Source organism: Corvus hawaiiensis, chromosome Z (assembly GCF_020740725.1).
Source record: "Corvus hawaiiensis isolate bCorHaw1 chromosome Z, bCorHaw1.pri.cur, whole genome shotgun sequence".
Lineage (NCBI taxonomy): Eukaryota > Metazoa > Chordata > Aves > Passeriformes > Corvidae > Corvus > Corvus hawaiiensis.
This window is the reverse complement of record NC_063255.1, coordinates 22,811,496-22,835,979: the sequence shown is the minus strand read 5'-3', so window position 1 is coordinate 22,835,979 and position 24,484 is coordinate 22,811,496. Positions and strand designations below refer to the sequence as shown.

Sequence of the window (24,484 nt, the reverse complement as noted above, 5' to 3'; positions counted from 1 at the left end):
ACCGTTGGGTCTCCTGCTTGTTATTTTAAAATCAAGAGGGATTTTGCCTGTGTGTTAGTGCAGCTCTAGATCATCACATTCAGCTGTGTTGTTTTGAAAAACTGACGTTCTTAATCTGGTGCAAGCAAAGGGGCTGGATCATTGGAAGCTGTTCCATACTCACATAGTGCTCAGTGTGGTTTCAAGAGCAGGGTGTGGTGAGGCTGTCAGCTAATGCTTGCTTTGCTGGGGATTCCTCGGTGATCAGTCTGACATTGCTCAACAGGGTTGGTTTTTTTTTTTTTGAGGCAAGTTTGCCAAACATCCCCACTTCCCTGAATCAGCCCCCTGTTCCACCATCTAAATTTTCCTCTCTGCTTGTCACGGGGCCCTGGTGCAGAGAAGGCATTGCCCAGCCTCCTGGTACTGTCACTTTCTAGTTGATGGGTTAGGACATAAAAGTAAAGCTGAAGGCCAGGATTTGTGCTCCAGTGTTTAGAGGCATTTAGGACTGGCCTTATTTTTAGAGCTGCCGAACATCCACGCGCCCCATTCCTGCTGACTTCAGAGATTTCAATGAGAGATGGAGGGTGTTTGAAAGAGGTTGTTTGTGGAGGAAACTCAAACCCAGATCATCTCTGGGTATTTTTTTCCAACTGGTCTCCACTCTTTTCCTTTAATGTGTCCAGGTGTTACTGTGCTCCCCATTGTGTCCCTATGCCAGGCAGGAAGTTTGGCTTGACCTGTGAATTTTGTTGTCACAGAAAATTCTAATTAGGATGCTATCTTGAAAAGCACTTCCAAAGCACTGCTGCTTTGGACTTGAGACAGGTGTCCAGTTGGATTTCCTGCTGCAAAACACTTTTAAGCAGGGCCCACCCCCAGCCTTTATCTCTTGCATCAGCTGAACTTGGAGGTAACTCTGCCTCCCAGGGAGAGAATGGATCACCTCTGCCATTCACCTTGTGGTCCAGTTGTGAAGTTGTTTCTGGAATTGGATATCCCAGACCTCCAGTGAGCCAGCTGTGGTGGTTTTCCTGATTTTCTTGGGCAGGAAAAGAGATATGATCAAGTAATTCACACCCTTTTCACTTACTGACATGTGCAATTGATGCCTTCTCCTGGTCTTAAAATCAAGAGTCAGACACAGTTAGAAGGGAGAAAGGGATTTTACCTTGGTATTTATTTTAAGGATCCTTAGGTGCACTATGTCCAGGTCAAATGCACATCCCCAAAAGATCTGGTATAACACTATAGGTCTTACTAATTAGCATATCTATCAAAAATTCCCCAATGAGAAGCTTGAATGAGCCCCCCCCCCCCTCCCCAAGGAGCCTTCCCCTGGATGGTTCTATCTTGGTTTACAGCATGTGCTCTGGAGAGGACCTTGGGGTTTGGGGCACACTGATCCCTAGCTACGAAGCTTCTAAAATGTTTAGTCTCTTAGCTTAACAAACAAGTCCAAGAATGCAGGCAAAAAGCACTAGGAATACAGAAGTTGTAAAAAGGTGTAACAGGGGTATAAAAGAAAAGGCAAAAATCTTCATGGCATCACTATGAACAGACTAAGAGTCACTTAATCATTAAACAGAGCTGTCTGAATGTACTTACAGAGAACAGTTTCAACATTTAATGTACTGCACCAACAGCTCAGGACCTCTTCACTCACTACAGCTGCCTGGGTTTACTCATTATTAATTGCAATGTTGTCAAATCACCAGTAAGCCTTCATGCTCATAGTTGTGGGGCAGGTTGTGATAAGTGAGAACGATGAAAAGATGTTTGTATGAAAAACTGAGAGACTGCTGCAAGTAACGAGTGTGTTTGCTTAAGATGGGTGCAGGAATCCTCAGAGATGTCTTGGCTGATAACTGAAATGGAGTCAGCACTTTTGAGGTGATAATCCCTGCAGTTGCTTTAATTCATTCATGTGAAAATATCTTGTGTGTTTATATCTAGAATTAAGATTAATGAACTGAATGTGGTAATGATAGAACTACTTCGGCCTTCCTGAGTTATGGCATGGATGAATTAAAGCTTTTGGTGCAGAACATACAAAAAGCGTGGCTCTTTTGTTTTTTATTTTTGTTTAATTGCTGTTGTTGTTTTAACAGGGGCAGGTTAGGCTTTTCTTTGTACCTGAGGTGCTGCACTATTACTTTAACGGGGTTTTAACCTAATTATCTTGTTAACATAGAAGTGCAAAGAGAAAAGCAGAAGTGTTTAATGCATACTAAAATCACAGCTTTACTTGGACCTTCATATGTGTATGCCTTTGTAGTACTAAACGCAACATTTACTGATGTACCTAGGCACAGAACTTGGTTTAATTGCTTTTAAAAATCATTTTACAAACAATATAGATGCCTGGAGTCAGGCTGGGTTTTCTCACTGCTGAAGATATACAACTTAAATTAGTCCTTCCTGAATATCCCTGGAGAGATTTAAGAACTGTGTGGATGTGGCAGCTGGGGACACGGGTTGCTGTGGGCAGAGCAGTGCTGGGGGAATGGTTGGCTCAACGATCTTGGAGGGCTTTTCCAGTCTAAACGATTCTGTGACTCCCTGATCCCCTGTAACTGTAGGTACCAGAGGCAGGTGTTGCCAGAACGATGGTTTCGCTCACGCTGAACTGAGTAATTAGACCTTTAAATAAATTGACCCAGCCTGATTGCTGTTTCAGGAGCGTCTGGAATACAAGCTGAACCTAACCACGAAAGAAATCAACCAAATATGACTGCACTTGAAAACTTTCTATCCCCAACACCCACTGCAGCCTGACGTGAAGCTCATGCCCTGTGGCCGGGCGGTGGTGAACATTGGCCATGAGGCTTTTGTCCCGTTTTTTTGGGGGGAGATTCTTCCCCGTTTTGGGAGCGATCCGTCCCAGCGCGGCCCGCGGGTGCCCTCTGCCGGCTGCCGGCCGCCACTGCAGGGGCCGCGAGTTGGTGACTCCGCGTTCCGAAAGCAGGGCTGAATCCATGGGGAGCGATTCTGAGCTCTGCCCGCCCCGGAACTGACAAATAACAGTGTTTTATGGATTTCTGAAAGTCAGGAGTAAGGCTCAGGTCGCTGGGGCAACGGGGTGGGAACTATTCTCTTCTTTGGACACAGCCTGGCTTAGTAGGTTGCTGGAGCAGCAGGAGGTTGTGTGGCCATTAGTTTTGATGAGTATCACAGAATGAGTAAGGCTGGAAGTGGCCACTGGAGGTCATCTAGTCCAACCTCCCTGCTTGATTGGAGTCCCCCAGAGCACTTTGTTCAGAACAGTTTTCCAGGCGTGTTTTGAATATCTCCAGTGAGGAAGACTCCACAACCTCTCCATGCAGAGTGTTCCAGTAAGGAATTTCTTCCTGATATCCAGGTGGAACTTCCCGTGTTTCAGTTTTCAGAGTGCCTGAAGCAGCTGCCAGGAAGTTTTGCAACCTGTTTGTGCCAGGTTCTCGGCCGAGTGCTAAGAAACAACCAATCATCATCTTTAACAACAAAAATGGATCTTAGACGACTGCATTTTTCTCTTCCTCCTCCTGCAAAGTGCTGTCTCCCAAACTGGCCGACTACAGGGCATGTATGTGGAGATGACGTATAAAATATGGATTTTGCATGTGGATCCTGTTGTGCCAGGGGAGGTTTAAACTGGATGTTGGGAAAAATTTATTCACTGTCAAGCACTGAGGTCAGCTGTTCAGGGCAGTGGTGGAGTCCCCATCCCTGGAGGGGTTTAAAAGTCCTGTGAACGTGGCACCTGGGGACATGGGTCAGTGGTGGCCTTGGCAGTGCTGGGGGAATGGTTGGACTCGATGATCTTAGAGATCTTTTCCAACCTAAAAGATTCTGTGATTCTGAGGATCATGTGGATTTTGTTACTGAGTTGCACGGAAAAGGCCAGTGAGAAAGAACTGGTGCTCTGCAGGATGGGGTGAGTTCTGACATGACACACATGGTACAGCCTTAGAAGAGCTCACCTTCCTTTAGAGTTTTTGGTTTCTGTCCAATGAGACCAGAACTCATCTGCTGAGACAGCCCAGCGCTGTAAGCAAGTACCAAGTTTACTCCTGCCTGAGACTCTGCATCTGTCTGATACTGTCTTCTGAGCAACTGTGTTAGTGGAACAAATTTTAAAACCATGAACTTTCTTCCTAGCTGCCTGGTGAGAGAAAAAGATCAGAAGCAGCATTGCCAGCAAGATGATTTTCATCCTTTAATGTTTTCATGAACCCCTCTTAGACATGGCCACGGGGAAGTAGAACAGCAAGCAGGAAATTTAAGCCTCCTGCAAACTGAGGAGCTTTTCTTAATTTTCTCTCAGAGGTCTCTTAAAAGTAGTTACAAGTGGGTTCTCAGGCAGCATTGACCTCAGTGATGACCTACCCATCAGGAAAAGCTCAGGTGGTGTTCATCACCCATTGGGGTTTAGATCATCAGGTGATGATCAACCCCGCTAATTTCCCATTGGGGTAAAAGGTGATAGGTTTTTGAGGTGTGTTAGAAATGTGAAATACTCAGGCAGGTCTTCGTCTTTCTAGATAAGGTGAAAAATGTTGGTTTGGTTTTGTTTGGGGTGTTTTAATTAGGTTATGCTCCTGTGAACAGATTTCCTCCTCACTAGCCTCACTTTGGGCTGATAATAATGTTCAGAGCTCAGAACTGGATCCATCTGGAACTCTTCTGTGTTTTATGGCTTTCTGCTTTCAGTGCTCCTTTAAATCAACTCTGTTCTTCAGAGGCCATAAAATAAATCAGGAACTATCTCTCTGCAAAACTGATTTCCATCTCTGCATCATCTTTCACCCTGATCCTTAAGGATCGGCAAGGGATGTTTTAAAGAAGGAAAAAAAAATCTACCATGTGGTAAAGTTGGTAAATCTTCAGCAGCATAAGAGCATGTTCCTCTGGGTCACACTGTAATTCAGAAGAGCACCAGTACTTTTAATTCCTAGTTTAATTTACATTGTTTACGGAGAGCTGGTGTTTTTGTACAGCTAATGTATTCATTATCCAAGCAAGAAGCATCCACATTTTTCTGTGTGGAGACCTCGGTCTCTGCGTGCCTGTCCCTGTTCTCAAAAGCAGGAAATGGGAAATGGTAGTGCTTCAGTGCCATTTGTGATTTCTGTGTTCGGCCTGAAGTGGTGCAGCTCAGATGATTGACCCTGGTGAGAACGCAAACAGTTGTTCAGCAGAATGGCTCTCGGATTTCTTGAGTGGCATCTTGTGATGAAGTGCCTGTTTACAGGCACACACATAATAACAGGTGAAAGAACATTTCTGGAACGCTGTGTCCTGTGTCCTGAAAAGGCTCATCCCTCATTGTGTACAGGAAAGTGAGCTGTTTTCACCAGAATTTTATTCCCCACTGTCGGTTTTTTTTCTTTTTTTTTAAGACAGGCGAGCAAAACTTGTGTCTTGACAATGCATGTGGATGCACCCTGGGTTGATAGGATGGAGCTGTGCCTCCTTCTCCAGTAAACTCAAGTGTTAAAGAAAAGGATGCCTTGTAGAAATTTAAACAGAAAGCTTCCTTTCCTTTAAATCTACCGAAGTTCTGATCAAAAATGGGTGTAGATGTACAGAGAGCCAGCCTCTGATACTGCCTGAGTGCAAAATATTTTTTCTAGGCGACAGAAGGCAGGGTGATGTATTACTGTGTACCTCACCAGAGATGGGATGCAGAGGTGAAGCCTCTGAAAGAGGATGGTGTGCTGAAGCTTCTTTGATATCCAAGTGTGTGTAACAGGGGTCAGAGAGGAACTTCAGAAATGACTCCCCAGTCCTATCCATTATCTGTGCTTTGGTTTGAGTCATGGAGCAGGCTTAGGGCTTGCTAACTGGGTTCCTTCCAGGTGGAGCAAAGGGGATGTGCTCCAGGAATGCATACGGGAGTGTGCTGCAGTTCCTAATGGGTACCAGGACCAGGCTGGGGTCAGCCTGCAGGAAAAAGGACTCAGTGTCCATATTGCATTTTCCTTGGCTTCCTGTGTTGTATTTCCTACTAATGTGGATTTGGTTGTGAGAAACTGTTTTTTTGCTGCTTAAAACCAAACTGCCTGCACTTCTGTTGTTTTTCTACACCCTTTGAAAAGGGCCACCCTTTGCATCTCCATGCCCCTTTGAGTGCCCTCATCATGACAGCCCCCATGGATGCACAAAGGGGGGACTGTTTTGCCATGAAGAGCCCTAAATCCTATTCCACCACAGCATCGGAGTTACCAGATGCTCTGACAACGACAGAAATAGAAGATGACATTGTAGGTGATTTAACTCATGGAGAAAGTAGTCATTTCCCTGTTGAACACCCACTTCTCCCACTGTCATCTATTACCAGGAGATCAGGTAAAACAACACACATTAGAAAGACGCCAATGTGCCAAATATAGCAGAGAAGTGGATTAAGAACAGTTAATTTCTGACAGATTGTACCCTGTTGTATTATCTAGGTCAGTACAGCTTGGGAGATGTCCTATATAATTTGTGGCCATGCAAACCCAAGTTGGTCTTCGTGAGTGGGAGAGAGGCAGGAATCAGCTGGTGAGGCACCACAGGTCCCAGCTGGAATGTGCTGATTTTTTGTGCAGTTTGTTTGTGGCTCCTTTTTGCATCCAAACCACGGCCACGGGTGATCAGGGAGGCAGCTTCTCTACACCCCCCCTCTCCGCTGCAGCTTGGGAGGGAGTTTTGCAGCCTTTGCAAGCAGCATGTACTGAAGGCAGCTGTGTTTGGGGACATGGTGGAGGGGACAGCTCTGTTCTTGGGGGGGATCTGGCCACAAGGTTCCTGATACCTTTTATCTTCTGTCAAGGGAAGGGATTATAAGAGCAGCCAGACAAAACACCTGGAATCTTGGTCTTTTCTGGTCATCAGTGGTTCGTGCACACATATTTCCACTTTTCTAGGGCTGTGTAGGGGGGAAGCAGTGTGCTCCTGTGAAAGGCTTCTGCTTTCATTCAGTCACAGACACTGCTGCTTCCTGGTGCTGATGCTCTCAGTCAGACTGACCTCCTTTCCCAAGAAATGAAAGGGTTAGTTCTTGAGCTGCAGGAGCCCCTCTCTTTCCTCTCCCGCTGACCCTTCCCTCCTCTTTTCCTCATTAAGGTAGGCAGGGATGGATAAGTCTCTCAATGTCTTTGCAGACATGATGCTTTACCCCAGCCCAGAGACATGCTGGGCACAATACACATAAACATCCTCTGTGGGCATAATGCATTTAAAATCAAAGCAGGTATGTACAGGAACGTGTGGGGTCAGTGGGTACGGATGCAAACTCACTGTGTCATTAGGTGTGGGGCAGGTTGCTTGAACTTTCTGCATTTGCCCATCTGTTCCTTCTGCTGTTTGTGCAGGTTAAGGCCTTGATCCTGACTTCAGCTGACATAATTGTCAGCTTGCAGTAACGTATTTGACATTATTTGTGAGCATATTTTGGAGTGCCTGGCAGCAGAAGCAGGTCAGCTCAGCGTGCAGCAGCCCCTAGGAGTGTAGGGACACAGAAATTTTTGATCTCCCAGCCTGAATTCCTCCAGCGGTCCTTCCAAAAGTCATCATCAAAGAATTTGTAGCCACTTGGATTCCCAGCTATGGGGAAATCTCAGAGCAATTTAGTTTTGTTGCATTCTAAAGGCCCAGCACTGAAGAAGAGCAGCCCTGTAATGTATTCCCAGTGGCAAATGAGCACATCATCCCACTTTGTTTCTAAATATAACTGTGTTCCCTAATATGCCCATGTTCTCTGTTTTTCTTTAATTATTTGTTCCACTTCAGTGGCTTCCCTTCAGATTGGTGCAAGCTGGAGATAACTATTATGAACTTCCTAATTACGGGGATATAAATACACGAAGTCTCATGCTCCCAACCTGCTGTATTTTGGCTGTGCAGGGATCAGTGTGCATTGCCTGATCTGTCACAGACAGCTGATTTTTTATGATCTCACCGATGGCTTTACCCTTTGTCAGCCTCTTATATAAACAAAGCATCAGGAGGCATCCTTAACAATGAATTTTAAGATTCTATCTGTTGTTTTAATTCTGACCATTTTTATTTTATTTCTGCTTCAACCTCCTTGCAGTTTCATAAAGAGTACAACCCTTCTACTTAAGGTGTTGTTTCCTACAATTGCTCCCTGTTTTCAGGGAGAAAAACAAAACCTTTCATTTGCAGGGATTTCCAGCTTGGATGTTTCATTAGCCAGACCTTGGCTTGAGCAGTGTCTCTGTTTCTGTGTCATTCCAGATTCCCTATGCAGCAAGCTTGATCAGGAAAGAAAAGCTCGGTGCACACCTCAGCAAAAGCTAAAGGTGAGCTTGTGAAAAAGAGACTTCATTCCACCTGACCTGGCTGCCTGTTTTCCTTTGCAGCCATTGCAAGGATTAAGAGGATCATTCTGTTGTTTGATGTTGCTGGTTCTGGTGTCAAAGCCCTCTCTGTGCACGTGTTGTGCTACAGTCTAAAGCTGATAAATAACACGTGGCACGACTTACAAGGCCTCACTGGGGTGGGACGTAGTGTTGGGAGGTGACCCATGAGTCCTGTAGTGACAGGACAAAAGGCAATGGCTTGAATCTGAAAGAGAGTAGCTTTGCATTAAATATCAGGTAGAAATTCTTCCCTATGAGGGTGGTGAGGCTCTGGCACAGGGTGCCCAGAGCAGCTGTGGCTGCCCCTGGATCCCTGGCAGTGTCCAAGGCCAGATTGCATGAGGCTTGGAGCAGCCTGAGACAGTGGAAGGTGTCGCTGCCCATGGCAGGGGTAGGGTGAGAGGATCTTTAAGGTTCTTTTCAACCCAAACCATTCCATGACTCTAACTGCCTGAGCATGTGCTTTTCCTGATACTGGAAAGTGTCATCAAGATCATGTACCTTCAGTGGAAGGAGGGAAATACCTTGGCATTCAGAGTGCAAAAAAAAATCGTTCACACTCCAGGTAGGGAGGGGCTTTTCTGCCCTTAATGGAACTCCTTTAGCTCCAGGAAAAAGCAGTACTTCATCATATTTTGGGAGTTTCACAGAACCCCACTGACTGTGGTTCTTTAGTTCAGTGTCCTACAGAAGGTAATTATCCTGCTGCCCACATCCAGAGCCTTCCTAAACCAAACACTACATTTTTTGGGACCGTTTTTTAGGAGCATTCATTTAATAGAAACACCACCTCCATCCCCAGTGGCCTGGGAGATTCCAGTTTTGGGTGCTGAAGTCTTAACATTTAAATGACATTCTCTTGGGTTTTTTCCTGGTAAAACAAGGAGATTAGGGATTGGAGACAGATGCCAAAAGCTGTTAGCCTTGCTACTGTGTTATGCCACAAAATCTGGCTTGTGGATTCACTGAAAAAATCCCTGAGGAGAAGTAGGGGGATTAGAAAAAGAAGAGCTACTCACACACTGAGATCTCAGTAATGCACAGAAGAGAGGCATTCAAGAGAGTCTGGGACATCTGAGAAGGGCTTGATAGTAGACATGATGGAGGTTTGCCTGAGCTGTAGAAGAAGCAGATTCTTAAAAAGAGTAGGAGTAAGTACAGAGTAACCAGATCACCAGTATCTGTGGCCCTGAGCTCTGCCTGCTGAGATAAGGAGATAAATCTAAGCATCGAGCTTGTCTCCTTTGCCCTGTTGTGCACACTTTCTTGCTGACTGCCACCGTTTTCCAATCGAGTCTACAGCAATCTGGGCACTGATTTAAAACAAATTCCGCGGCATTAATATCCTGAATAAAACAGCACGCCTCCCCAGATGAGAAGCAGCAGGTCCTGCCCCGAGCGCCTTGTCCGCAGCGCTCGATGCACAATAAAAATCTACCTGAGGATGGCAGCATCGGAGGAGAGGAACAGTTTGTTCCCAGCACCGGGCTTCCATCAGCTCCCAGTCCCTGCAAGGACGGTGCTGGCATCACAGCAGCGAGCGTTCCGTGCCTGTTTGCCGAGAGCATGAAGGATGGATGCGCCCCTCACGCCACTTTTGTTTCCAGCCGCACGCCATCCCTGCAGACAGCGGGGATTTCTCTAAGCAGCCCCGGTGCTTTTGACAGATTAGTTGTTACTTAACTGCTCAGCTGAACCAGCCAGGCAGAGAACCGCAGCTCTGTTGTTCAGAAGCAATTTCAGGTCCTTCACGTGCCAGGCAGGAAAAGTCTCCTCAGGATGAGACGTGTTTGCACATCCCTGCCCACGCAGCGCTCCCAGAGGCTGGAGACCCTTTGCCCTGCAGAGGAACCCCTCAGTTCTTGCCCTGAGCCCCTCAGCTGCCCTTGCTGGGCCCTGAGTTCCTTCCCACAGCAGATCTGGTTGTGTTTAATCGCACTGTAGTCAGTTTAAGTTTGCACTTCACCTTTATTGTGAATATTTCCACATGACCCCACAGATATTCACTATCAAAGTCTCAGGGGATGCTCCCAGAGCAGATGACCTACGTATGTTCTTTTCTCAAGGGTTGTAAGTAAGTGTCATAATTCTGTGAGTGTCTCAAACTTTGGCTTAATGTCGGTAACACTTTCTCTCTCTCTCTCTCTTTCTCCCTCTCTCTCTCTTTCTCCCTCTCTTTCTTTTTTTTTTTCTTTTAATTCCCAGAAGCACAGGAGCTTTTGCAGCTGTTACCTTATAAGTTATAACCCAGTCAGAAACCTGACTTGTATATAGACTGTGAAATGGAAGTGTTTGGGGATCTAAATAAAAAAAAAATCAGGTTCCTCTGAACCTAAGGACAAGTGACCTCATAGTATCATGGACAACCATGTCAAATAGAATGTAGCAGCCATTTATTAGTAAACACAAAACAACAAAAAAAATGCCTGTCCTTGATTTTTTTTTTTTTTTGGTGGTACCAAAGTTTAAGTCTTTGTGTTTTTAGAAGGACTATTGAGCTTGATAGAAAAAAATGCTTTTGAATCATGCAGATAAGCTGTGAAAGGAACTGCTGGTCCTTTCAATGCCACAGACACTGACAACATCTGCCAGTTCACCTTTTGCTTTGGAATAGTGATTGTTTTATGGAAGGAAATGAACGTCTCACCAGATGGGCCAGAACCACGTTTGGATGGACGGGCGGACGGATGGATGGATGGATGGATGGATAGAGCAGAGTTAGCCATACACAGTGCTTTTTAAAAGCAGTCTGGAGATTCTCACACCCCTCTCCCTCATCCCTTTCCTCCTCTGGTATTTTGCCTGCTGTATGAATTACGATTGTACTCCTCTGGAAATATTTTACAATTTAATATTGAGTGTAATTAAGAATATAATCACTGTTATCAAAAAAGGTATTTAACTCTGTTGTAGTTTCTTTATCATTCATGTGGATAAAAAGTCTATAATAAAAAAAAACCAGAAAAGTATGAGATAATAGTTGAGCTTCCCTGTAATTTAATGCGATGCTTACTCCACTGAAGAAAACAACTGGGAAATTTATCCCCAAGAATACCTTTTTAGAAGTATTTTAATTCACAAATAATTTGTTGAAGAGTTTCATGGCAGAAATTTCTGCCTCTGGTTATTTTGAAGACCTTCAGAAGTATATGTAGTACAATTTCAGGACGTGCCTTGTGGATCCACAGAAATAAAGGAAGACACGCCCAAGTCAGTTTATTTTGAAGACTGCAGCTGTATTCCCCCAGGTCTTTCCTTGGTGACCTGCAACACCCTGATTATCAGGGCTTTCTTGAGGGGAATTCATGTCCTTGCTAGAGGTTTCAGCCCCAAACACAAAGGATCTCCCACACCAGTACAGCACCACCAGCATCCAAAAGTGGTTTTAGCCATGCCCAGCAGAGTTGCTCTCTCAATATTCGCCTCATTCCCAGCAAATCCCCGTGAGGTTAAATCACCTGGCTGTACAGTTCCTTGGTGCAGCTGGCAGATCTGGGAGGCAGGGGAGGAAGGGCACGGTCTGTTTTCATGCCCTACCCTTCACAGTTTGCTCAGGTATTAGGTGAGCTGACAAGACTCACGGAACCAGCAGAATTATGGCTTTTGTGGCGTGGGAAAAAAAAGCAGCAAAACCATCAGAAAAGCTGGGCCAGGTCAGACCTAAAGCTCACCTGTAGCAGTACCCTGTTCCCAGTAACAGAGGAAATCAGATACTTTGTGAAAGCACTCCAGCAGTTACAGATATGTTCCCAGAATGTTGTTTCAGCTACTAATGATTTACTGCTCATGGGTTTTCTGACCTAGACATGATGTCTTGTTTTTAATAACCCTCAATGGATTTTTTCTTCCATGAACGCAAGCAGTGACTTTTTAAAACCTAGGCGCACTTTTAGCAGCTTAAAGCATCTTGTGGCAATAAACTCCACAGCTTAAATACAGCTTGTGGGGAAAAAAAATGAAACCAGCTTTTGATGATTGGAGCTGCCAAATTTAGCCTCATTTTATGTCCTGGGCTTCTTGCACTGGATGAGACAAACTGCCGGTTGACTACTGGCCATTGCTGTCCACTTTCTCCATGTCTGGCCTTATTTCATAGGCATCTTATCAAGTCTTTTTGGTTTTCATTTTTCCAGATTAAGTTGTAGCCATCCCTCCAACATGAGCAGCCCCATAGCTCTGTGGTCTTTATGTACCTTTTCCCAATCAGCTTTATGAGATGGGGAACTAGCTGCACAGAATATTCAGGATACAAGATACTCTATAGATTATTGCACAGAGTGACACTGTGCTGCTTTCCGTGATGAATGAACCCGACTGCAGCGTGGTGGTAAAGTCTCTTACCACTATAGATCAAAAATTTTGCCAGACATAAAGTAATCCCATTGCTCAATAAGAAATTACCGCCCTAATGGCTTCTGAGTGCCAGAGCTCCTGCATGTGGTCAGGCGTGTAGAGCAACTCATTGTCCCTCACCATTTGAGAACCAGCCCGTTCAGGCCCCGAAGCAGACACAAAGCACCTAAAGCAGATTTATTTGTTTTCTGCTCCCAGCTCAGCGGTGTTCAGACCGTCCTGTGTTCCCCAGGGACTTTCCAGAGCATAGCGAGTGTGCTGCTGGAGTTGTGGAGCTGTGCACTAAATGCACAGCTCACACAAATGACAGATTGAATAAGCAACAAATACGCTTCAAATTGAGCACTCACACTCGAAATGTCCAATTTCCACTTGGTTATTTATGCCCACTCAGGAAATGCAAGCACCGTTTGCCTGGTTTGTAGCTGATTCACAGACCACAACGGCAAAGGCTGTGATGGAGCATATATCTCAGAACTAAGCATGAATGAGGTGTTTTGAATTAAAAAATAATTCCTCATGCTGATAAAGGTCAAGAACGTGATTCTTGAAAACCAACAAAGAGAGGCCACCACCTAAACAAATCACTTGGATAAATATCTAGGGAAGCTTGTTATCAACAGTCGCTTTTTGTTTGCTTTCCTCTTGTGCCAAAGCTTGTACACATTAAAGTGACAACAATCCCATTAAACACTTGTGTTTCATCAACTCAACCCTTCCACCAGCTGGCATCACAAAGACATGGAAAAAAAAGGATACTGGAAGGTTTTCCCAGTAGGTGATATGGCTGTATCCGCAGCACACGTATCCTGTGTCTACACAAATTGGCTTAACTTGGCTAACTCATTGCAATGGCCTTGGCAGGGCTGTGTTTGAGCCCATTAGGGAACACTTCCCAGCATGGATGGAGAGTGACCCAGACCTTCAGCCTCTCCTGATGGCAGTTTGGATGTGGCCACCCTGAGCTGGAAGGTGAGAGTGCTGTGGTGAGGCTGCAGCTCTCCAGTGCCACGTGGGAATGGTCCCAGGCACGGTTAATTTGCTCACACAGAACAACACACGCTGTTGCTGCCCTTAACACAAAATAAATGACGTGTTGGTGTGGAAAATAAACACTCAGCTTTTCTAACATATGACGTGCAGCTTGTCAACACCATGAAGAAACCTGCGTAAGTGACCAAATATCACCTCAACAGCTGTTATCTCAAGAGAGGCAAAGGGTGTTAGCAGTCTCACAGATCTTAGTTTTAGCGTTCTGGAAACCAAAACCCCCTGAGAATGGCACAACTCACAGCACAGGCTACACACTGGGCTGTGATTTGACTTTCCAAATGGACTGACAGTAATTTTTTTACCCCACAGAGCTGTGTTTTACCCCACAGAACTGCCCAGAGGTGGGCTCTGTCCTCGAGATGTGGTGGTGCTTCTCCAGGACCTAGGGCTTGCAGTGTTTGCTTCTGAGATCCTTCAGCACAGCTATTTATGTTGGTGAAAAAGTGTGCCAAGCAAAAACATGAAGATATGTGCTTTCCCTTATTCCAGGACATGGGAACAGACCTTCTCTCAGGACCGTAATTTTACGTGCCTTCAAGCCATCTCCCTCAAAGAGCCTTTCTACCTTTTGCTGACCTTGCTCTAAAACGGAAAGTGCAATCCACACAACTCTGGAACAGTTTGGTTTGGAAGGGATGTTAAAGCTCATCCAGTTCCACCCCCTGCCATAGGCAGGAACATTTTCCATCAGATCAGGTTGCTCCAAGCCCCATCCAACCTGGCCTTGTGAGTCATGAACGAGTTATTTGAAGCAGACAGCATATCCAAGCATTTACTGCTTCTGAGATTGATAACGTTGATGAATATAAAACCTTGATGATTATGAAAATGGTATCTCTGCCAGAAAAAGTTTCTTCGAGGTGTTGCAGTACAGATTGAGAAGTTTTGTCTGACCTGGGTATGGCAAGCAGGATGAGGCCCTGCTTGTTAACAGCAAAAAAAAAAAATCACTGCACCTTTTGTTTTGTATTACTGATGAAGTCAATTCCTGTGCCTTTTAGAGTTCAGATTTCCTCAGGTTCTTTTTCCTTTTCCATAATTTTTATGTAGTGTAAAACCTTGAGGTAGCTGTGACAAAGGTTTACTATAAGTTTTGCAAAAATTTATGTCCAAAAAATAGCTCCTCTGCAGGAAACCTGTGTTATTGAGGCTGTATCACTGAGGAATTAACAAAACCAAAGTGAAATGTCTTCTCTGACCCTCTTTGGTAAACATGTTCACCCTGCTGGCGTTTAAAGCGGAATCACTCTGCTAAGAAAAGCTGCTGAAGGAGCTCCTGTAGGACATACCCTGCTTTCCTATCATCTCCAGTAGCTTCTCTTTCCTCCAGGAGGTTTTTCCATGGAGTTTATGCCCAGACAAGCATGGCAGGGGGATGGAACAAGATGGTCTTTAAGGTCCCTTCCAACCCATATGACTCTGTGGTTCTATGATTCTAAATTTATTTTGACACTGTTTTACCCAGCTGCCTTGGATTATTCAGTGCAATTTTGAGAGGGCTTTTTTTTCCATTATAGTAATATTATCCTTGATAGATACCCTCACATACAAAATTTTTGATCTCCAAACCACTAGCCAAGTATTCACCAATAAGTCCCAGAGCAGCTAAAAAATCTACAGTGGTACTGAGAAGCTCTGGCCTTGCACACATCTCACACCCTTGCGACCTGTGGTGTGGGCCTCTGTGGCCTTATGCACACTTGGCTGCCTGCCCTGGTCTCACTGGGATTGTTGTTATCTGTGCTGGCAGTTTTCAGAGGTGGAACTGCATCCAATCCACGTGAAATAAGGTGTTTCTGCAGGAAAGAGCTGCCTCCTCCTCCACCACAGCTCCCCACACTGTGATTGCAAGCTTCTCCACAAAACTGAGTTTGGGGTGAGGTGACACCAGAATGAAAAAGAAAAAAAGAATACATATTCACATATTAAATTTTTAAAAAATAAGACTATTCACATTCAGGAATATTGAGAGCATCCATTGCTTTTTTTCCTTATTGTCTTTGAAAGTTCAATAAAAGTGAATTTCTATTCACAAGACAAGAACACGTCCCAGTTGCTTCCACCACATCTTCACACTGGGCATGCACAAGGGGTGTAGATCCACCATGTAGATGTCCAGTGGCTTTCAAGAGTGAGGTCTGCTGTGTATTTAGCAACTTTTCCTCTAGAAGCACAGCCTGGATACCAGAGAAATCAGCAGAGATTCACATTACTTTGGTGACCTTTGGATCAGACTCAAAAATCACTAATGGGTTCCACAAAGCAATCTCAGCTTTGATTTGAGCTTTCCCTTTGTTTGATAAAGAAGGAAAACACCGGCACCTGCCTGAATACAAAGTCCTCCCTGCTCAGGAACTCTTTTGTGGCATGTACAGCACGGGAACTATTTTAACAGTGGGCTTGTTCATGCTTAAAGCCAAACACAACTCCAGTGATGCCCTGCAGGAGAGAGGAGGTTCATACAGACTAAGTGTCCTCATCTGCAGGTGACACAAAATGAAGAGTTGATGTGTGGCTTAAACAAAAAAAAAAAATACCTGTATGTGTCTGAAGGCCTGGTCTCTGTTGTTCATCTCTGTGTAAAATCTATTTAACGTAGTTAATTTGTTCTTTTCTTAAACCATAGAGGAAAATTCACAGTTGTGGTCATTCTCTAAACTGTGGTCACCTGAAACCCTTCCAAACAATCTCCAGGGGACTCAGAGAGGTGCTTGGGTCCTGTTTGTTGCTGTGACGTTGGAGGAGGTGAAATTGTTGTGCACCTATTTGTCTAGGCACAGCAGAAAAACCTGTCAATCTCTATTCTTTGGAAATACCTGCCAATCTGGACTTTATTAATGTTTTCTTTGTGCCTGCATTAACGAAGAAAAGTTCTCCACCCTGGAGCACCACTCCTTCTGTGACCACAGAGCACAGGCAACCGCAGCCTTTCATGAGATAACTCGGTGAAGCTGCCAGCTCAGCCCCAGTCTGGCAGAGGGAATGGGGGCTCCTGCAGAGCAGAACAAGGTTCAGAGCTGTGCAGATGTGGCTTCCCCAACAAAGGCATGGGAAGGGGTAGGTACTTCAGAGATAGATTGATGTTGTCCTCCTGCCTGTGGTGCAGTGAAGCCAGGCTGTAAGAAACACCAAAATGAAGCACTTTTGAAGCCCTAAACTGGCTATCTCCATTTGACAGCTCAACAACAGCTCCTTAAACTCCTACCTGGTTCCTTTCAGTGCAGAGAGCCAGGTCAGACTGTTCAACCCCAGACAGCAAGGACGGGGCTCACTTGCCATAGTCCGGCAGTCGCAGCTGGTGGGCTTCCCTTGCCTGGAGAGTACCCAAACCTGCCCTCTCCACCCAGGCTTCTGGAAAAGACCCAAAGGCACCCCTCCTGGGACACAGCATGTTTCTGCAGTAAGTCCTGGGCACGTGGAGTTCATGAGGAGTTCATGCACATCAGAGGGATCTCATGCCCTGTGGGAGCCCTGTCAGGCTCCTGGGTGGAGTCCAGCTGTGCCTCCTGCTCCACCAGAAAGACTGTGAAAACAATTGCTTATCCAAAGGATGGTGAGTAAAGCCTCTGTTTGATCCACCTCCACACTTTATTGATTGTCTACCCACGGAAGAGATTACCTTGCCCTATAAAAACCAGGGAGAGAAGGAAGCAATCAACAGAGGCAAATGAAGTGAGCAATTAGTCTCAAACCCTTCAGACCAGCTTTACTTTCAGGCAAGGGCTAAGCAGCATGATGCTGACACAAGGATCTTCAGCAGTCACAAGGTAATCCATAAATTTGTAATCTAATTCTGCTCGATATTTTAATTTCCATGGTGTGTTTTCTTGACTTCTTTTTAAGAATAAGGGTGACACTGAGGCTCTCCTCAGGACATCTTACTGATGGGACAAAACGAGTTGGTGTCTTGGGGAGCTGGAGGACTCTCTAGTAAGCAAGTTGATTTTCCATTCTCAGTAACACTCAGCCCAGCTCTCCTTGGGGAGAGGGAGAATATCTCCAGGGGAAATTTCACATGACATCCTGGAGCAGATTCTGGGCTGACATTTCAGTTTATTCACATGCATTTATGGATAAGAGCAAAGCCTGGACAGTCTACTTAGCTACCACTTCTGGAGGTAGTAGAAGAAAAGGCTCTGTGTCCTGGGGCAAATTGGCCAGGATTAGATAGAAGTGTCTGCTGTATGTGTCAGAGTGTGATGCCGGTGTTGTTGTCCATGCCAAAATTCCATCCGTAGACATGTTTAAGGCCAGGTTGGATGGGGCTTGGAGTAACTTGGGATAGTGGAAGGTGTCCCTGCCCATGGCAGGGTTGGAACTGGGTGGGCTCTAAGGTCCTTTCCAACACAAAACATTCTAGAATCCTGTGATTCTGCAAAGATTAGATGCCATGGATAAACATGAAGTCAAACTCAAGACAGTGGAAGCTCACTGCCTTAGCAGAAACATTCAGGTTTTTTGTGTCGGATTAACTTCTGTCTTTGGGATCTGTCCCTTAACACATCTTGCTTTGATCTCCAGTTGTAAAGGTAATTCACATTAGAGATGGTGAAATACTCAGGTGTCATAAAGGAATCTGAACTAAATGTGCTGGTTTTGAACTGTGTGCTGTTTTTTTAAAATGTGCTGGGATCTGAATGTCTTTTCTTAACTTTTCAGGATGGCCCATGCTGGTGGTGAAGATTTGTACAACACGGTGATTTTCCAGGAAGAAGGTGTTTTACTCTCCTGTTTTTAAATCATTTTTTCAGTGCTTATTTGTGTGGGGACACTGCTGAGAGTGTTAGCAAGTCTGTCAGGTTAGCAGATACAGGGTGTTGAGTGGGCTCACAAGCAGTGGATGAATCAGCCAGGGTAGACATGCTTCGGTTGGGGTTTTAGGGTGGAAAGAATGGTGGAACTAAAAGGAGGGGTTGCAGCACAAGAGAGCAGTGGGAGCTTTGGAGGCAGGGGTAGATTTGGGACGTAAGCCAGTCTTCATTCCTTTAAGTTTGGAATTATATCCAAGAAAAAAAAGGATGGAAACAGATTGGAAAGGGTGGAAGTGGATGGACAGTGCTGGCTAGACAGGCAGTAAGATTCAGGATCCTGCTACTGCTTTACAATAAATAGGGGGACAATATGGGAAATAACTTTGTGGTCTAACAGTGCAGGGCAGACTTTCCCACCCCGAGATCCACACGGCTGCACTTCTGCAAACTGAAAAGGAGTTTTGCTTTGCTCTTTGGTAGATAAAGACACGCAGGTTGCTTGATTGAGCTATGAGATTTTTGAAGAAAAAATAGTTCCAGGAACACCCTTCTAACACAGAGCTGGCCACCCCCCTCCACCCATGGTTTGCAGCAGGACTGTCAGTGTTTTCAGCCTGTAACAACCTGTAATTTCACAAAAGGCTGTGTTTCCTGAAGCTGTTTGTTGGCAAAACTCACCTGTGATTTCTCCTCAAGGTTCACCACCCTCCACCTATGCCATTGTCATGGTGTCTCTCAGTGGAAGCCTCCTGCTGCTGGTTGCCATCAGCATGGCAATAAGTGTTCTCCGGAGGTGAGTGTTCAGGGAGAAGAGAGAAACCGGGGTTGCCATGGGAATGTGTGCAGGGATGAATTCCTGCTTGAGCCAAGAGTGGTCAGGCAGCACACAGGAACAGCCTGCCAAGCCCTAGTGGGGCTTCTTGGGGTATTCCCAGGCTCCCTTATCAGCCTACAGCTGAATGGGATAACAGTGGCTGGAGAACCACTAGGGTGGGGGCTTGGGTAATAGCAATTTAGGGCAATGACACCTGGTTTTGTTTTAACTGCTCCAAATTCTTCTCCCCACCTCCAGATTTTTAATATATCTATACCTATACATGTATCTGTATATAGATACAGATATACAGAGATACAGATATAGATAGATACATAGACATATAGATATAGATATGTATTTAAATTTTATAGAGGAAAATTAAAACACCCAAGTCCCCCATTCCTCACTAATGCCGACGTTTTCATTGCTTTCAACAACCTGAAGTCACAAGAAGAGGGACTTTCCTTGTGGTGTTTATTTCTATAAAGAGAGGGGAAATTATATGTTTTGAGAAGTCTCTTCAAGCAAAAAACTTGTTCAGTTCTAGTATGAATTCATCGAGCTTCCCTTAGTGATGGGGTCATAGGATGTGTTTTTTTAAAGGACAGAAAATTAAGGGGGGAGGAATGTGTCACCTCCATAATTAATTAAATCAGCTCTATCCCAGCGATCAGTTTTGTATTGCCATAAGTTACACTCTGTTATTAATTGACTCGGCTTCAAGATACCAACAGCTCTTCATGATGATACCAGACACCCAGTTATTCATTTTTCTCCATTTCTGTTGTGCCAGGCGTTGCACATCAAATTATTCCTCCAAAGATCTCAAAACACCTGTGGTGGTGGAAAAAGTTACAGTGACAAACTGGAGCTCTGACAGGATTTCGACGGCAGATTTGACTGGCCCAATGTGCATAAATTACATTTCTTACAAACAAAATGTGTGCCCAGCCAGAGTTTGCCATCTCTGAAGGCACAATTTCCATTTCTGATGCTTCTCCTTCGACAACACCCCCCAGTTCAGCACCAGAGTAATGACAGGCCACAGCTTCTTCCATCTGCAGCTTTCTCCTGGAGAGAAAAGGGGATAAAGGACTCGGGATATGTGCTAGTGGGTGGATGGACTGATATGTTGCACTTCATTTTCTCCACCATACTGCTGGACTGTGAACTCATACCACAAAAGTATTAGAAAATGCAGGAAAATTGAGTTTCTTAATGGAAGTAGAGAAAAAGCATAGATTCATGTACCTTTTCTCTGTGACGTGTCGTGTTAAAAATTTACTGCAGAGATTTATGTCTTTTTCATATTGTCTCTTTTCTGTGGGGTGAGTCATAGGAAAAAATACAGGAGGGGGAATTCTGGTTATTTTTACAAATGTTTCCCAATCCCTCTGACTCACTGAGAATCCCAGACCTTATGCTGAGACCTGCACATGGTTTCCTATTATCTGCATGACTCCAGCTTGCTAATGCTAACATTATTGCACAGGCTGCAGCCTCCAGAGCCACCAGGTCTGTGATTTGGTTTTTACCCACCCACTTTTACAGCCTGGAGAAAGAGACCATCTATTAATCTTTAAACCGAGTGCTGTGACTTTCCGGGCACTGATGACCTCTGGCATGACACCAGCTCTCCTGGCTGTCCTTCTCATTCAGGTGGGGGTTCCAGGGATCAGGCTGGGCTGGGATCTGGCTCCAAGAGGATCAGTGTGATCCCTGGATCTGGCCAGCCTGTTCCAGCTTCATGCCCTTTGCTAACTGCTCCCAGGGACCCCTAGGCTACAGCCTGTGAATTTCCTCCTTCTCCAGGCTTAGATGGGGCCACTGTGCCCTGGGCAAGCTGCTGATGGAAGGCCTGGCCCCAACTGGGACACCAAAACACTCATGTCACCTCATCTATATGAAACCTATCAAAAGAGAGACTTGGGGCAGGCATAGGCTGCCCCACACAGATCCACATTTCAGAGACCTGAGGGAAAAACGGACTTTGGTCACCACTGCAGCTCCTTGTGTTTGTCCCCAAAGGGCTCTTTGAGTGCCTTTTCTGTTAGCAGAAGTGGAAGCCAGACCTGATTCCGAAGCTGTGGGCACGTGTCAGCCATCCCTGGTGCTTTGGTGGCAGCTGTATTCCCACTCAAAATATTTCTACTGGCACCATTTTCCATGGTCCGACGAAAACACATCGTGCAAGTCCATGGTGGCAAACACCAACTCCATGCCTGAAAGAGTTTATGGTCCTTGGGTCTCCCTCCCACTTTCCACACCTGTATTTAGTGAATTGCTCCTGCCTGTCCTCTGCTGCAGCACCAGACTCAGACACCCTTCTCTTTGCACTCCTTAATACCCCTGCTTTTTCTTCATGCTGCTCACTGCACAGAGACTAAATCCCCCACCTTTCAAAATTCATGGAGCTGCTTTCCCATCCTCTAAATCCCTCCCTAAGATTCTCTGCTACCTCCATGCCTGAAAATCCTGCCCGTCTGTCAGCAGTGAGGCAGGGCTAAGCAGAGACTTGTAATTCCCTGAAAAAATCCATTAGTTTCCTTGCTGCCCTGCTCCCCATGTTGGCCTGCTTTTTGCTTCCACTGTCTTCCAGCTGAGACATGGATTGGAAAATCCCTATGCCTACCTCTGAAAAATATTTGCATGGCACTGAGCATGACAGGATTTGGTTCTGGACTGGTGTATTCCAGTGCAGATGCAACACAAACAGTGCCAATGATAATAGAACGATGTCATGTAACAGAGATGATCTTCAAGCTCCCCCCCCAGCTCAAACCATTCCCTGATTCTATGACAATTCTGTACTCTTGGTGACAGCAAGATGAACAACAGCATGTGTGTGTCTGTTTTCTGTGCCCGTGTGAGAGAGAGAACTAGGCAACAAATGACATTTAAAGGCTGTTATGGTTACGGAATCAAGTAACTTAGGAAAACAGCATCGATAAATTTAGGTGTAAATCCAAGATTGTGTAGTGTTTTACATTTTGTTCCTCAATCCCCAGGCAGTCCTTTTGTGTATGGATGCCTGTTAATGTCCTCTCTAATCTCAGGAAGGCTGTCAGGCTGTGTTTTTGAAGGGATGGCAGTTCACTTCTCAATTATGCAAGGGCAGAGGTGACCCATGACTTATGGATAAGGCAAGGATCTTTTCTGCACACAGCTGCTGACAGGTGAGGACCAGACACGCATTCTCCCAAATGTACAAAATCTTATTTTGTTCCCAGCTTTGGTGTTTTAAAAAAAAACCCCCTTCTGCACATTAAACCAGTCACTCAATTTGTGCTTACCAGGGATGTGTTACGTCAGTCGGATGCACCATTAACCTTTACAGCTCTTTGACAGTGCTATAGGTGTGATGAGTAAGGGATGACAAAGGCTTTAGTCTAACTGTGAAATTCAGCTATTGGATTTATTTATAGCACCTAGCTGAGCCACAGCTAATTTTTTTCACTAACACAAAGTTTTTCAGTTAATGAAGTTATTTGCGGTAGGAGCTGGTAAAAAAATTGCCACCAACAAAATGCATTTCTTCGCTTTCAGCTTGGGATCGTTGGGCCCAGTTTCCAGACTCTTCTGTGTCCCCAAAATTTTGTTACTGATATGTGCATATCTGAGTATGTAAAATGTCTAAAGAAGGAAATGTTTAAAGCTAGTTCAGAAAATAAAGTCAGAAGATGATGGTGGCAAGGGAGGTGAAGGGTATAGGGGCTGAAGTCATAACAAGTCTTCCTTTGTCCTGGTATTTTGTCACCAGGATTAAACTCAGTTAACCCCAAAAACTCCCATGCAACACGCTTGACTCTCATTAAGTGTAGGGGACAGTGAGACCCAGAGAGATATGTTCTGTCTGAAATTACTGAATGACAAACTGAGAGTAAAAAAGACCAGTGCCTTCACAATACTTCACCAGCCTGAAGTTTAATCCTTTGGCATCTGTAAGGTGGTTTAAAACTCCTTTACGGTGATTGACTGCACCCTGCAGACGACACCACAGGAATTTACTGTACTGAAACACAACACCTTAATGAAGAAAAAAAAAAAAAGCCCCTTTCCTTCTAATGCAAGCAACTTTATCTGGTTTTCCCTTCAACCACGTAACGTGATGATTCAGAGATAAGATGCGGTTGCTAAGTTGCCATGATGGATTTTACTAAGGGGAAAATCATGTCAAGTTTATGTCAGCTTGATGGCAGCTGCTCTTTGGAAATACATCTTAATTATGGGTAAAAATACTAAGCCATAACTTGTATACTTACTGCAAAAACCTCGGTTTTTTTCAGGGCCGCAACTCTAAGCATTAGCTCTTCACTGAGGTTAGCATTTATTTATAGGTTGGATACCATAAGGAGGTAGCCCAGGAAATGCTACTTGATAATGGTGGTTGTTAGATATCTATGTTAGTGACCCCCATATCCATCTGTATTTAATTATAGAATTACTGCCCGAAGTTATGCTGAGGACAAAAGACATCTCTGTTTGTGAGATCAGCACACGCCACCACTCAGAACTTCTTAAAAATTAGCAGTGACCTTTGGGATGAAATTTTTTCAGCCCAATATTGACTTTCTCAGCCTGTATGGAGTTTGGCAAATTCAAGACAAGCCTTTTTTTGAATTATTATTATTTACAGATGGAAAAAGATTATTTGAATTATACCCACCCTACCACCCAAATTTTGGGGGGCTCTGGGCAGCTAGAAATGGCTCCATTTTAATATGTTAAAATGGTGGTTTTTAGGAGTTTTGCAGTTAAACCAAATTTAAAAATCTAGATGAGAAATAAAGAAGCTGTGTTGGGACTCCTTAGGCTGCAATTGTGTGTTCACATGTGCCACTCCACTCAAGTGTTCCCACTAACTGCTGACTTACAAAGTGAAGGTGATCACGCACATAAGAGTTTTCAGAATCAAAGCCAGCATCTAGGGGAAAAAAAAGAGTTTTCATGTCAGTAAACACTTCAGTATAGGCTTCAAAAATATTGAGCTCACTGGAACTGCAATAAATGTTTTAGTCACTACCCTGAATTGAGACTGTATTCCTTTTTGAGGCTGAAACAACAAATGCTTTTGACCAAACTGATGAATATGCTTGATTCTTTATCTCTCTTGTATAATAGCAGTAATTTTGGGAGTAAATTATTACGAAAATACACTGTGGTTCTGATGGTGAGGTGTT

At 44.7% G+C, this 24,484-nt stretch overlaps 1 protein-coding gene across 1 annotated transcript in view; it reads left to right on the top strand.

The window, feature by feature from the left end:
• Nucleotides 1-11,309, top strand: part of SKOR2 (SKI family transcriptional corepressor 2) — a 34,375-nt gene extending 23,066 nt beyond the window's left edge. The window contains exons 10-11 of the mRNA XM_048291365.1: nucleotides 8,206-8,270; nucleotides 10,536-11,309. Coding sequence (XP_048147322.1) covers nucleotides 8,206-8,268 — 63 coding nt within the window. The 3' untranslated portion in view covers nucleotides 8,269-8,270; nucleotides 10,536-11,309. The remainder of the gene's footprint in view (nucleotides 1-8,205; nucleotides 8,271-10,535) is intronic.
• The last annotated feature ends 13,175 nt before the right edge of the window (nucleotides 11,310-24,484 follow it).